The 13,807-nt window shown below is 37.6% G+C and overlaps 1 protein-coding gene across 2 annotated transcripts in view; it reads right to left on the reverse strand.

The window, feature by feature from the left end:
* Positions 1-13,807, reverse strand: part of CCDC60 (coiled-coil domain containing 60) — a 66,267-nt gene that overhangs the window by 20,424 nt on the left and 32,036 nt on the right. For both annotated transcript variants that reach the window (XM_075769823.1, XM_075769822.1), the window contains exon 4: positions 1,495-1,674. In XM_075769823.1, coding sequence (XP_075625938.1) covers positions 1,495-1,674 — 180 coding nt within the window. The remainder of the gene's footprint in view (positions 1-1,494; positions 1,675-13,807) is intronic.

Consider the following 13,807-nt stretch of genomic DNA (forward strand, 5'->3'; position numbering starts at 1 on the left):
TCATAAAGGAAAGAGGAATATTAAATCTTTTTAGGTCAGCCTTGCTCAAGAAAGAAGCTTTTCCTTACAGAAGAAAATAAATTACTTCAATAATCTGAATGGTCACAATAATAAAGGCAATGGTATTTTTCATACATGTAATAAATTATTTGTCTCCAATAAATGTGGATTAGCTGAATTATGGGTAGATAGAACAGTTACAGATAAAAAAAATAAGCATGGATTTTACAGAAAGCTTTCAGGGTGGTTCTTACATATTCAATTTTTATTATTTTAAAAATTATCATGTTTACCTAAAACGTTCATATGGCCTTCATTAACATAGGATCAAAGTGCTTCAAAGTGCCATTTAAATAATACAGCTGCAGGTGACTTGTTAAAGAAAGGAGAAAGTTTTATATGATACAGACATTAGAGGCTAAGATTCCAAAATACTTTGACTAATAACCTATACCTTTTCTCCTTTCATAACAGTACCTCTTAGTAAAACTTTATTCCTTCCCCACCTTTTCTAGCCATTCAATTAGTGACCATTTAGAATGTTGGATATTAAGTGTTACTCTAGTAAAATGGTATGTTTCTGTTCAAAATCTCTCAGCCTGTCTGTACTACTTGTTTGCTTTTTGGTCTGGGCTTCATACTAACAGGAAAGATTTTATTTCTTATTTTTTAATAATGGCTATATATTGTTGTCCCACTTTAGGGCATGATTGCATCTCAAATGTCTCTGGAGACTGGGTGTTCCAAGTTGAGAGTCAGTTCATGGAAGAAAGGTGAATGAGAGAAAGCTGGTACCTGGAAGTGGTAAAAGCCACAGCAAACTGATGAGAAAAGACTGTTAGAGACGGATGAGTTTTTGATGCAGTAAGGCTCCAAAGGTGTGTAACCTCTAGAAGAGCTACTCTGTCCTGCTGAGCAAGTATTTAATCATCTTACCACCTTGCGAGGGTTCACAAATGGAAGACAACTACAGTGTTACAACAGCCATTAGAGGTGCACTGAAAAGACCAGCATGAGCCAAAGAATTGAAGACTATCTAATGATCAAATGGAGAGAAAACCTGAAGAATGTAGTAAGTAATAGGTCTGAACTAGTGAAGAAACCCGCTCTGCAAGCTAAGCCAACTATTCTGCTGAATGCAATTCTTTTTTATTCTTAATGCTGTGGTCCCATTGTGGGAACAAAAGCATGGTACAAACTCACCAGGCCTCCTACTTTTCTCCTCAGAGAATCAGTTCTGAGTTGGCTATGAAACGTCTGCTGAGTTCAATAACCTTCTACCTTCTAAACTTCTTTTTACAACAGCACCTCAAGCATTTTTTTTCCCTACTTGCTAAGTTTACAGGTCTTCACCCAGATTTTAAGCATTTTCTCTTTCTAGTTCACACAAGTAGTAATATTTTGCTTTAATACCAAGTAATGACAGAAACTGGAAACTGTCCCTTTTTAAAACCACTGCCCTCAGACCACCAAAAGCCCTCTGAGTTGACTTACGTGTTTATTTCTTCCTCTGACTCTTCTGCATCAAAGGAGTATTTGGGTGGCTGGAACTCAGTTCTCCATCTTGTGCCCTGAGCCTGCTGGGCTGCTGTCAGCGCATTCTGCCTCTCCAGTGATTCTTGGTGAAGTATATGAAAGTATTCTCCACCTTGCTTCACAGAACTGATATGCTGCCTGCCAAAAATCATCACAAGTTGGTCAGTGTGCTAAAGACACTATCAAATTGATTAAGTTGGTGGGCAACAGAGAAATTAGTTTTTAACAGAGATTTCACATTCTTCTATATTCAAGAGTTCAACATTAGTATTTCCTTCTGTAATATGATAACAAAAGACAACAATTCCCCAATATGAACTGGGAGATCTTTCCCTTATCTCTTTCAGTACTGCACAGGTTAACTATTGGATGTCTTGAACTCAGTATCACTTTGTCCACTACTTGATTTAAAAACTCCCTGCCGGATTGTAATTTATAGCAGCCAATTGACCACTGAGCCCCTCACTGTCTTAACTCAGTTGTCACAGCCTGACAGGCACTGCCCTGAAGCTACCTGTTAGCTGCTAAATTCCACTTGCTGTCAGAAGGCTGCACTGTTAGAAACAGCGAAGGTGCCAGTGAAGCCTGTGAGTGAGCTGAAGACAACAGGCAGGGTATTACTGCAAGAAAAGAAAATGAAGAAGAAACCAGAATGCACTCCCTGTAGGATGACAACAGAGGTAAAAAAAAGAAAAAAAAAAAAAAAAAAAGATGGCACACAATTACTCTACAGCCTTTGATTAAAATATTAGCAAGAACATAGCAGCTGTTCCAAGTCAGACAAGCATACTATCCAGGCATAGGACACATCCCTTTGAGTTAAGGTGTTGCTGACTTTTGAATCAAGTGTCATCAGGCAGTATTGATTCTTTCAAACACAATCTAGGCTTGAAAGCTGGGCCTCATTTGTTTTACTGACAAGTAAAAACTCCCTTTTCTTACATGTATTAAAGAACCTGAAGGTCATATAAGGTACAAATTTCAGGCACTGAATTCACTAGTTTAAGGGGAGCAGTTTACTCCCTCCTTGCTTCCCTTGATGGAAAACCACTTGCAGAATTTAATGGTTTGGGGACTGGGTTTTTGGTTTTGTTGACATTATTTTTTATGTCCAGCAACTATAAACACAAGCCTGAAAACATTTCCAGTTCAGGTAGATAACCTGTCTGCTAGATATTTCTACACTAGCTTTGGAAAAAAAAAAAAAAAAAAAAAAAAAAAAAAGATAAGAAAATAAGATGCCCCTGATAAGAAATGCTGTGTGCTTTAGTAAAACATAAGGATTTCAGAGTTGCATCAGACTGGCTTAATATTTTTCATAAGAACTTAGTATTTTGCATAATATACTTCTCTTGGAATACTAGAAAATGGTTAATGGCCTTTAATTCTTGCTTTTATGTCCTTTTCCAGTAGTTTTCTCTCTCCTTTCTACCATCAAGATATTTGTATGTAAAGATATTTTTCCCCTTCATAGTGCTTTTAAATTTCTGCACGCGCTAATGTAAGCATTCCCTCTTAAAGATCAAAACCCCTGCTGTAGGTGTATATTATGCCACAAATAACAAACAATGAGGTTATTACGTGAATCAAAGACAAGTGGTAAAGATAATTTTAAACTAGAATAACCAGTATAACTAGCCATAACCAGTATTATTAGAGAAAGATGCATAAATAGCAAGTACAATCAGTATTTTTGTTTTAAGTCTAATCTAATATAGAAGGCTTTAATATGTGTATACCAGAACTCACTCTCATATACCCATAGGAATAGGAAACATTATACACACTTGTGAACGAACATTTTTAGTCTATAACTTCCTTGAAGTCCCAGGTATTACAAAAAGTAGCTCTACAATCTCCAAGCACAGGAGAAAAAAAAAAAAAAAAGAATTAACAGAAACGCAGGATATAAAAAAGCTGTAATAACTACCTGGTTTAAACAAAAATAATCCTTTCATGATTCCACAGAGTTATTTCTGGGAAATTTATGAATGACCCTAAAGGTTCATGGACGCTTGTCAGGAAAACAGTAAAATAGATCCAAACTTAAAATACAGAGGTGACCAATGTATTTTTTTACAACGTAGATTTACAGTGTATTGCTAGAATAGGACATCAAATATTTCTCCATTTAAATTCTGGCATCACAATACCCTGTTTACACAATAACTTAATAAATTTAGCTGGGCTGCCTATTTGACAAGTAGGTGAGAATCCTTCATTAAAATGCAAATGTAATCGAGATGAAATTTGGAATACATTTATTAAAGTAATTGAGCTTCAGTCAGCTGTAGTCACAACACAGATTTTCAACTGCTGTTCAGACAAAAGGATTTGTCTTATTTTTCTAAGTTAATATCTTTATCAGCATGAAAATTTAAAAGAGTTTCCAGAGCAGTAATAACATATCATGGAATATTTCGAGTTTTCTCTACAGGGATGTATTATTATAGATAAGGGTCAATGACATGTGCAAAGGAGTGACCCAGTAGTGTACTGCACATAGAGAAGCAAGCGTATTTTTACTGCTTGCTGTAACTACGTACTTATTAAATTACTCTAAATCCTTTAGGGACTCAAGGTCATCAGTTAATTGTAATACAAGGCCATTAAAGTACTGGGGAACAGAACTTTTACTGCTAAGATTTGAGAGTCTTGATGCCTTTCACTGAGTAAGAAATGACTCATAAAAATAAAAGGAAATAATAAATTTATCTTAATTATAACGTAGGAGCTAGAAAAACGTTAAGACGCTATAATAATAACACCAGACACCTTTGTATCGGGGTGAAGACAAGCTAGATTTTTTTTTACCTTCTGTTTAAATATACCTTATTTAAGTACATTAGGTCATCCTCACTAAATTCAAAGGAATCATACTAAGGATGTATTTGTCTCAGAAGATCAAGTTTTACAATTAACAACCTCACATCTACTTTGCACATAAACAACTTCAGTGGAGATGGTTTACTAAAGAAATGATGTGCACTCCTGAACATGATGCCAAATCCTTGCCCAGGTAAGCTGGTGTAACTCCACTCTGAACCAAATCGCTGGTTCAGATGGGCAGAAGGCTGCACAGCCAACTGTATTCAACTTCTTACTGGGGGGCTTCAGTCTCATTAACTCTTCCTGCTAATCTCCCTCTATCCCATTCCCTGAGGTGCAAAGAAGCTGCAGTCTATTTATACAGTTGATTCTCTGTCTCTCCAAGGCTGAACACTATATTATGATCATGGCAAAAAAGAATTGTGAGCTGTAAGTAAAATAACTACGTATCTATCAAAATTTAACTACATACATATTTCTCTGATAATGGAAATTGTTAGCCACTGTTTCATAAAATGGCTTATTCGATTTTCTTATCTTAATGGATACAGCCTTTATATCAATAAAGCTAATAACAGAACATCTCCTGCTCCAGATGCTATACAGAAAGAATTCAGCCTTTTCCAGAAGCTTGTAGCCAATTGTAAATATAAATGAATCCAATGTGGCATTGCTCTGAAAGCCACTGAGCGCACAGGCTTTCTAAATGCCACTTCCTGTAGTTTCATAACAGCATTTTAACCTGCATTTGCAACAACTCCCTACTAGACCAGTAAAAGCTCCTCTTTGACCCTACTGAGGGTGCTACAAGGTGAATATCAGTTGGGCACAGTCTAGCTTGTTACACTAGTGACAAACTGAATGAGCTAAGGCTTCCCAGTTGAAAACCAAATGCAATTTTATGCACGCTGCCACTTAAAAGCATTAAGCAAATATTTTCTATAGCAGAAAAAGCAATAAAAGCAGCAATCCATTTTGTATAAAACAAAGCACAGTAGGCACTAACTTTGAAGCTACAGTAAATACAACTAAACTGTGTTCTGAACATTACAGACTAAACCCATGGATTAAACCTCAGTATATTCGTTCTAAATGAACACGTAGCATTATTTGCAGCCATGCCATCATGAGCCGTGATCCCATCACAGATCTCAAATGAGGTTGATGAATATTTGGATCTTGAAGAATTCAAAGAAATATCCACTGAAGGAAGCGGTTAGAGCAGTAAACTTGCTTCATTTGGATTAAACTTGAAATCTATGCCCTTACCTAGTTTTAGGGGGCACTGTGATACTGGAGGGTCTTTTTGAACATACAATAAAATGAAAGTTCTGACCACCTGAAGTTATTAAGGATCCTATGGCAATCTCTCTAGGAGCACAAGCATTAACACCTGCATTCTCGTCAGATTTCAATTGTTGCTGTCCTCGCTGCTGTTTCAGTTGGAACAGGACTTTTTATCATTACAGTCCCCCAAAAGACTATGTTGTGTGTATGTGCATTAACACACATCAGACTCCATTTGAGCTGTTGCTGCATTCTAATAGCTGCAGTAATTCTTATATGTCCTTTAACTTTCTGACAAGGTGCTGTAACACCTAAATAGCTAGTAATTGTAAACCAGCAGGCAATGCCAAGATAAAAGAAAATCCATATGCACACAGTGCTTTTCTTATATACAAAACACACACGGAACAATAGGAGAGCCAACTCTACATTTCTTGTAAATTGTCGTGATACTGATTTATACCAGTGGAGAATCTGTTCTGTTCTCTTATCAGTAAATACTGGAAGTGCTGACCATTTCACTCAGTTCTTTAGTGCCTTACATTCAGCATTGTAATCTATGCCAGTATGTCCCAAATTTATTTACATTAGACTGCTTCACACCTTTCCTGAGTGATGTAAGGCACTATCATTGTAAACAAGAGTTAGAGCATTATTCACTTAAAATATACTCAGTGAGTTATTACAGGGTGCATACACTACCCACCTTCTGACATTACCTAAAATTATGCTGGGAGTTATCAAAAAACACCTGAAGGACAAAGCAGTCATTGGTCACAGCCAACACAGGTTCATGAGAGGAAGGGCCTGTTTAACAAACTTAGTTTCCTTTTATGACAAGGTCACCCATCTAGTTGACCAAGGGAAACCGGCTGATGTAATTTTTTTAGATTTCAGTAAAGCTTTCAATGCTGTCTCTCACAGTATCCTTCTGGACAAAATGTCCAGCATACAGCTTGACAAAAACATAGTGCGATGGGTGAGCGACAGGCTGACCAGTTGGACCCAAAGAGTTATGGTAAATGGGGTTACATCAGGCTGGCAGCCAGTCACTAGTGGGGTTCCCCAGGGCTCCATTTTAGGGCCAGTTCTCTTTAATGTTTTCATAAATGACTTGGATGTAGGACTAGAAGGTGTTGTGAGCAAGTTTGCAGTTGACACCAAATTGGGAGGAGCTGTTGATTCTGTTGAGGGTGGAGAGGCCTTGCAGAGAGATCTGGACAGATTGGAGAACTGGGCAATCACCAGCTCTATGAGGTTTAACAAGGGCAAATGCTGGATTCTGCACCTGGGAAGGAGCAACCCTGGCTATACGTACAGACTGAGCAATGAGATGCTGGAGACCAGCCATGCTGAAAGGGACTTGGGGGTCTTGGTCAACAGCAAGTTGAACATGAGTCAAGAGTGCGCCCAGGCTGCCAGGAAGGCCAACCATATCCTGGGGTGCATCAAGCACGGCATTGCTAGCCAGTCTAGGAAGTGATTGTCCCACTCTACACTGCACCAGTGCAGTCTCACCTCGAGTACTGTGTGCAGTTTTGGGCACCACAGTACAAGAAGGACATAAAACTATTGGAGAGTGTCCAAAGGAGGGCAAAGATAGCGAAGGGTCTAGAGAGGAAAGCATATGAAAGAGAGGCTGAAGTCCCTTGGTTCGTTCAGCCTAGAGAAGAGGAGACTGAGGGGAGACCTCATCACGGCCTACAGCTTCCTCATGAGGGGGAGCGAAGGCACAGGCACTGATCTCCTCCCTCTGGTTACTAGCGATAGAACCAGAGGGAACAGCACGAAGCTGCGATGGGGGAGGTTTAGGTTGGATATCAGGAAAAGGTTCTTCACCGAGAGGGGGGTCAGGCACTGGAACAGGCTCCCCAGGGAAGTGGTCACAGCACCGAGCTTGACTGAGTTCAACAAGTGTCTGGACAACACACTCAGTCATATGCTCTGATGTGGCTGGTCCTGTGTGGAGCCAGGAGCTGGACTCGATGATCCTTATAGGTCGCTTGCAACTCAGGATATTCTACAATTCTATGATTACCAAGAGTCATAGAGTTAAGTTTACATGGTGGTGAGCCTGAGCAAGCAAGTCCTACTATTGAGCTCCTCATTTGGGTCATATCCTGAAAGCTTAGTATGTGGACAAGAAAAAGCTTGCAACTATTCACAATAATGTAGATACTAGTGTAAATTAATTACAAATTCTGTTTTGGTAGTGTTTACAGCCAAGTTAGAGATGCAAACTTGTACACATGAGGCAACAGAGAATCAGAAACAATCTGGTTACTACTCCTATTTAATGGTTGAGTAATTACACAGTAAGAACCAAATGGGTAAGTATTCATACATCCAGTCTTTTTAAATTCAGTGAAGACCAGATGATGATGACATTGAAATCTATTAAATGTAGTTACTAACCCATAGAAACTCAGACATATGTGATCATTTACCATACTGAACCATTAACCATTCTGGCAAGGAACTAAAATAGTACCATATCAACATCTGTCTTAAGACATAGAAACAATCTGGAATACCTACATTATTTCAGACGTAGATTCCCATTTTATTCTCCTGCAAATGAGTACAATTATCTGTACTCAAATGTCTCTGTTTAAAAAAACAAAACCAGGTTCTGCATAATGGGATATATGCATATTGTCACATGAAAATCTGACCATGAAGTGAGTCAAGAAAAAAGTAAAGTTAAAATAAGACATGAGTAAATTTGTGGTATGTTCACAGAAGTCTGTGCAGCAGGAAATGAGGATCTTCAATAGTCAAATCAACACCCCACACTATTATAAAAGATGTCACCAGGTGAATGTATTATGGTATATTTAAAGATGTCTCAGAGTGGTTTTCAATTAATTACAAAGACATTAAAAATATAGAAGATGCTGCTTCCATTGTGAAGTGAGGCAGGACCTTTGAAAACGAGGAATGGTTCGCTAACATTGAGAAGGACAAACATAATTTTGGCCACCTGGAGGTACAAAAAAACCCAACATATATAAAAAGCAAGCTTTTTTTAAGTGGGAAACATATTCTTCTCAACCTAGAAAGAATGGAAGGCAGAATTTTTTCTTTTAAAAAGTCCCAGAACACAAGCACATGCACACCCACCCCTCCTCTTGTGCCATGCTGCAACTGCCATTCCTGTTGATCTTCATATAAAACTTTTCTTTGAGGGTAGGCACGTTTAGTTTTCCAGCTCTTGGTGTCTCTGGAGAAGTACATAAAACAAAGGTGAGTGGAAGAAGTACTTCCAGAGCAGCACAGAGAAGACAGCTGTGTATTGATAAAGGGCAGAAAAATCAATCTGTGAGATTTCAAGGCTTTGCTTTAAATCCTTCTCTAAAAAGCTGTGGGGAAACTATTACTAAAGCTTCAAAAGACAAAATCATCCAGCAACTTCTGGGCTTTCCATTTTCTGGCTGTAAGGGTGTACAATAACAACTTTAAGTTCATATTACCAATAAAAACACTGCTTAGTGGAACTTCACTGAGGTCCCTGATCTTCTACCAGGAAATACTGCTGGTTCAAGATTTTCATGTGAAAGAAGAAACCAATCCTCACAATCTAGTGTTTTGCCTTACCATATAAAGGTATTTACAGAACAATGACATTTTACTACTAAATAATGGAAAAGCCATTTTGAGTGCTAGCTTTGTTCAAACATTCAGTGACAGTGTGTCATTTTGTATCATAATAGGTGGGATTAGACTGTTGTGTTTTCATAGCTAGTAAAACCTAATAAGCAATGAACTATTTCCACTTATGAAATTTCAAACAAAAACAAACATTTTTGTACAAAAGGAGATTGAGACTCAAACGAACAGCCCAGAAAGGCAGAAATGTTGATGGAATAGCAGTCTTTCCAGTGATTGATGATAGAGATAATGATTCATACATCCATATACTTAAATGGTTGTCTTTGCCCATGACTGCTGTCTAATTAATGTGAGCCATCATTCATGTAAAAGAACATTTTTGCTGCTGGAAAAAAAAAATGCTGCAAACTGCCAGCAGTGACAGTGCTAGAAACATGCCAATTAGAGTGATTTCTGCCAAGCAACAAAAGGGCACAAAACATGGGTTTCCAAGCAACTGACATTATGAAGTATTAAATACACTGGAAACTAATATTGGCAGATAAACATTTCAGCTTCTCAGTACTGCCTCAGTCTCTTTTTTGCTTCTTAACTTTATGTTGCCTCTCCTCCTTGCTTTTACAGACTCCACTGTATCTTCCAGTAAACCATATACATTAAGGAATGCCAACTGATCATAAGCTCTAAACACTAACATCTCTTTTGTCTGCATACATTAGAATAGGATTGGCACAGATTCACAGGTAAGGACAGACAAGGTCACAACCAAAACTCCAAAAATAACACATTTCTTGCCATTTAAAGTCCTCCAGAAACAGCCATTTCAATCACAAAATTTAAATGGTTTTGTATTAAAATCAGATACACAGCCACTAGCAGGAAAAGTAGTAGGAGAAACTTCTCTTCAGGTAACAGTCTAACTGCTGTTGCAGGCATAAAGAATGCATTAGTAGAGGCTAGGCTTTCTGCATTCAGAGTGACTTTTAGAGATCTGCCTTCAGGAAACTTGAACCATTTTAAAGAGCCATCCAGTTTCTAATTTAAAACATAAAAAGCAGCCAGTTGAATACTGTTAAACTGCCAGCAGTTTGACATTTAGTTTTATTTAACTAGCACAGCTCAGTGAAACAGATGCACGGGAGTTTTCTTCAAATTACAGGAAATGCGATGCAGAGGTTTGGCATGCACTTTTCGCAAGTAAAAGCTTGACTGGCTCATGGCACAAACACTTCCCCTTTGAGCTTGCAGCTCAGAGCTGTGGATTCCTAGATGTCATCGGCAAGGATGACCACAACTTGCCTTTTTACATGAGCACCTATGCTTAATGACTGTCACCACAGTTTCCAGTTTCTATCACCTTTCCTACCTCAATTTTACACAAAGTATTTTCAGCTAGTCTCATTTGAAGCAATATGCTTATTTTTAAGCACTTTTTTTGTGGCAATGTTTAACAACAAGAGTATTTTGAGTACACTTGCATGGTCTTGGTGGGCTGAGTCTACAGAAGTGATTTATGGCAACTTGCTTTTAGTATGGATTAACAGCTACAAGCTTCAAATGCTTTGGTAACTACATGCTGTGTAACTACATCTTTCTACAACTTATTAGTTATAAAGACTTCTACTTTCCTCGTTCTCATACAATACATCCTCATGCAAGTGTGGATTACTTAATATTATTTCTGCATCCCATTTACATATGTCATTAGAACAAAGCAATAAGAAAGGATCTCTGCCAGAGCTGAATGTCATTTCAAAGGGGCTGTGCTTCTTGAGTTTGCTTAGTTGTAGTAAGAATAGCAATAGAAATGAAAACATAATTCTTAGCTCAAAGTTAAAGATATTTGAATGCTCAAGGACAAAGGTGTTGTCTTTTCTGCCATTCTGTATTCCACCCACTGGATCTGACATTGGGAAGTACTTAGTCAAGTAAGTCAGAGCTACTTTATGTCTACAAAGGCAATCTCCACTGGAAGTACGATGTATTGATTGACAAAGGAAGAGGAATGATCATTATCTACAGATTTCCAAAATAGTTTTTCATTCTATGCTGCACAAAGATAAGCAAATTCCCTCCTACATTTTAATGCTGTGTTTAGGTAAAATGGTACCTGAGAGCTGACAGGTGTCTCCTTAAGGTGACTGGGTACAACTCATCAGTAAGGAAGAGCTGGTAGAACTTTCTACTTGGGACTAGTGACTGATAGTTTTGAAAGATGAGTAGTTTGAGCAACCTCCGCATTCTGTCATCATCCTCTTTTACATCATCATGAGGACTCAAGAGAGTATAAGATAATATTACTGAGAGGAGGTATGAGGTCATAATTATAAGGTTTATCTTCAGTTTAATTATACTTTTAATGTGTAAGGTAGAATATTAAAGCTTTATGAATGCAGCTAAGTCTGTTCCAGTAATGACTCTTCAAACATTTTTGAGATAATTTTAAAAAACTCATACTGCTGTGCTATGTCACTGTGATCATTAAAAAACTTCCTCAGGTTGTTCTATTACACTCTTTCATACAAACAAGCTGGAAGATCACAGGCACTACTTCCTATGAATATTTATCAATTAACATCCAATTAAGACAACTGCTGGGTGTTCCTTTTCAATCAGGAGGAGGAAAAGCAGCAAAAACCAAGTCCACAAAGGTCATTTGCATTCACTGACTCCCTGCAGTATGTATTACCATGCTGCTCTGCTAGCCTGACTGCTTTAATTGAAATTAAAAGTTGCTGCCCTGAAGAAGAAAACTCCAGTTTTCTTCTTTTTTTCTTGCATTTTTCACTCTGCTGCTTTTTTCTAAAACAGCTCCTTTTCTATAGTCTGTTACTAAGTAGTATTGCTGACCTGTCCTTTGGTCCAAAACAGTAATGCAGTCATTCTCACTTGAAATTATCTTTTCCTGCAACTTCATGTCTCAATATTTGGTTAAAAAGTCTGTGGATTTGCTTTGCTCTTCTTATTGTTCTTTTTTCTACATGCAGATTTAGTCAAAGTAACCTTGTGCAAACACTCAAGATGAACGGTAGGCATGTTTTCATTGTTAAAAGTTCATTCAATGACACTCAAAGAATTTCCAGGTTTACACAACACAATAAAAATTTAAAATACCACACAACCCCCCCCCCCCCCCCCCAAAACCCAAACAACAGTTAATGTATACCTTTGATTTCCAGATATTAAGTCTGTTGGATATTTTTCTGCATACTGGGTCATTTGGCTACTGTACATTTCAGAAAGCATTAGAGAATGTGAGTTCATATTTCAAAACTCTGTTTCCCTGACTTTTCTCAAGTAAATTTCTCCATGACCTTTATAGCTCATATCATATTTTATATTATTTAAGAAGTGAAGCATGTAGAATTCATAATTTAATTGCCACAGTAAATAGAATAAATTATATTAGGTGTGTTACAGGATCACTACTGGGATTACAGTGTAAAGAATGTGTGGATTACACGATGTGACAGGCAAACTTCATTTGAGCATTTATTCAGACAATAATGCTTTCCAGGAACTAGTATTAAAGTGACCATTGCCTACACAAGAGCAAAGAGGCACATTTCTCCTGAGTGTACTAAGCAGCTTTGACTAGACCTTGACCTTGCTAAACTTCTGATCTTCAAAAATCAAACGTGTAAATATATCATTTACTGTTCAGAAAGATATACTTTAATCTTGTGCTACCACACAAATACAGTCTTCCCTCCCTTCATCTTCCACCCGTTTCAATTGTCATGGAAAATTTGTGGTCAGGAATATTTCCATCCAGGCATTTGAAATCACATGAAGCTAGCTTTGAATGCAACTGCAAATTAAATTTATGGGACTAAAAGAAAATGGCAGAGTTGGAGATGTTTAACAGGTACTTATTTTATTACTTATCACCACTTCAAACTCTGCTTGCGTTATTAAAGCAGAGTTGGGTTCTTTGCATCTTCCGCATCAGGGGTAAAAAGGATTCTGCAAGCCAAATTAGGTATTTAAGCGCAATTGCACAACATCACTATCCTCTCTGGGTGTGGTGCGTGTACAACCGATCAGGACATAACAGACAATTCTACTGACAATGTACATAAAAGGAATATAATCTTGTTTGCCCCTTCAGCTGTATTGGCTTCCGGAGGTGAAAAGGATGAAAGACTAAAATCTGGGTTTTTAATCACTCAGAGAAAAGATATGACATCAAAACACATTAGGATCAAATCTATTCACATTGTTAAAAATCTACATTTAATATAATTTTGCACATTGCATCACCATTAAAAATTCAGTGGAAAGCAAATCTGCATTTATCATAATGTGGTGCAGAAAACAGAAATGTCTTCAGTTAAAAGTAGGCTAGACTAAACATTTCCTCTGTTATAGGAAACAACTGCACTCACGCAGAGTAATGGGCTGGATCTCTTAAGAAGTCTTTCCCTGGAGCTTCTAATTTAGTAGGCCAGTTTTGAAAATAAAAATAAAAATCAGAAGCATCACTGAAGTCTAGAAGAGTAAGGCATTTACTTACCTGAAACAACTGAGTTCCAATTGTAGC

Source organism: Balearica regulorum, chromosome 17, assembly GCF_011004875.1.
Source record: "Balearica regulorum gibbericeps isolate bBalReg1 chromosome 17, bBalReg1.pri, whole genome shotgun sequence".
In the NCBI taxonomy this organism is placed as follows: Eukaryota; Metazoa; Chordata; class Aves; order Gruiformes; family Gruidae; genus Balearica; species Balearica regulorum.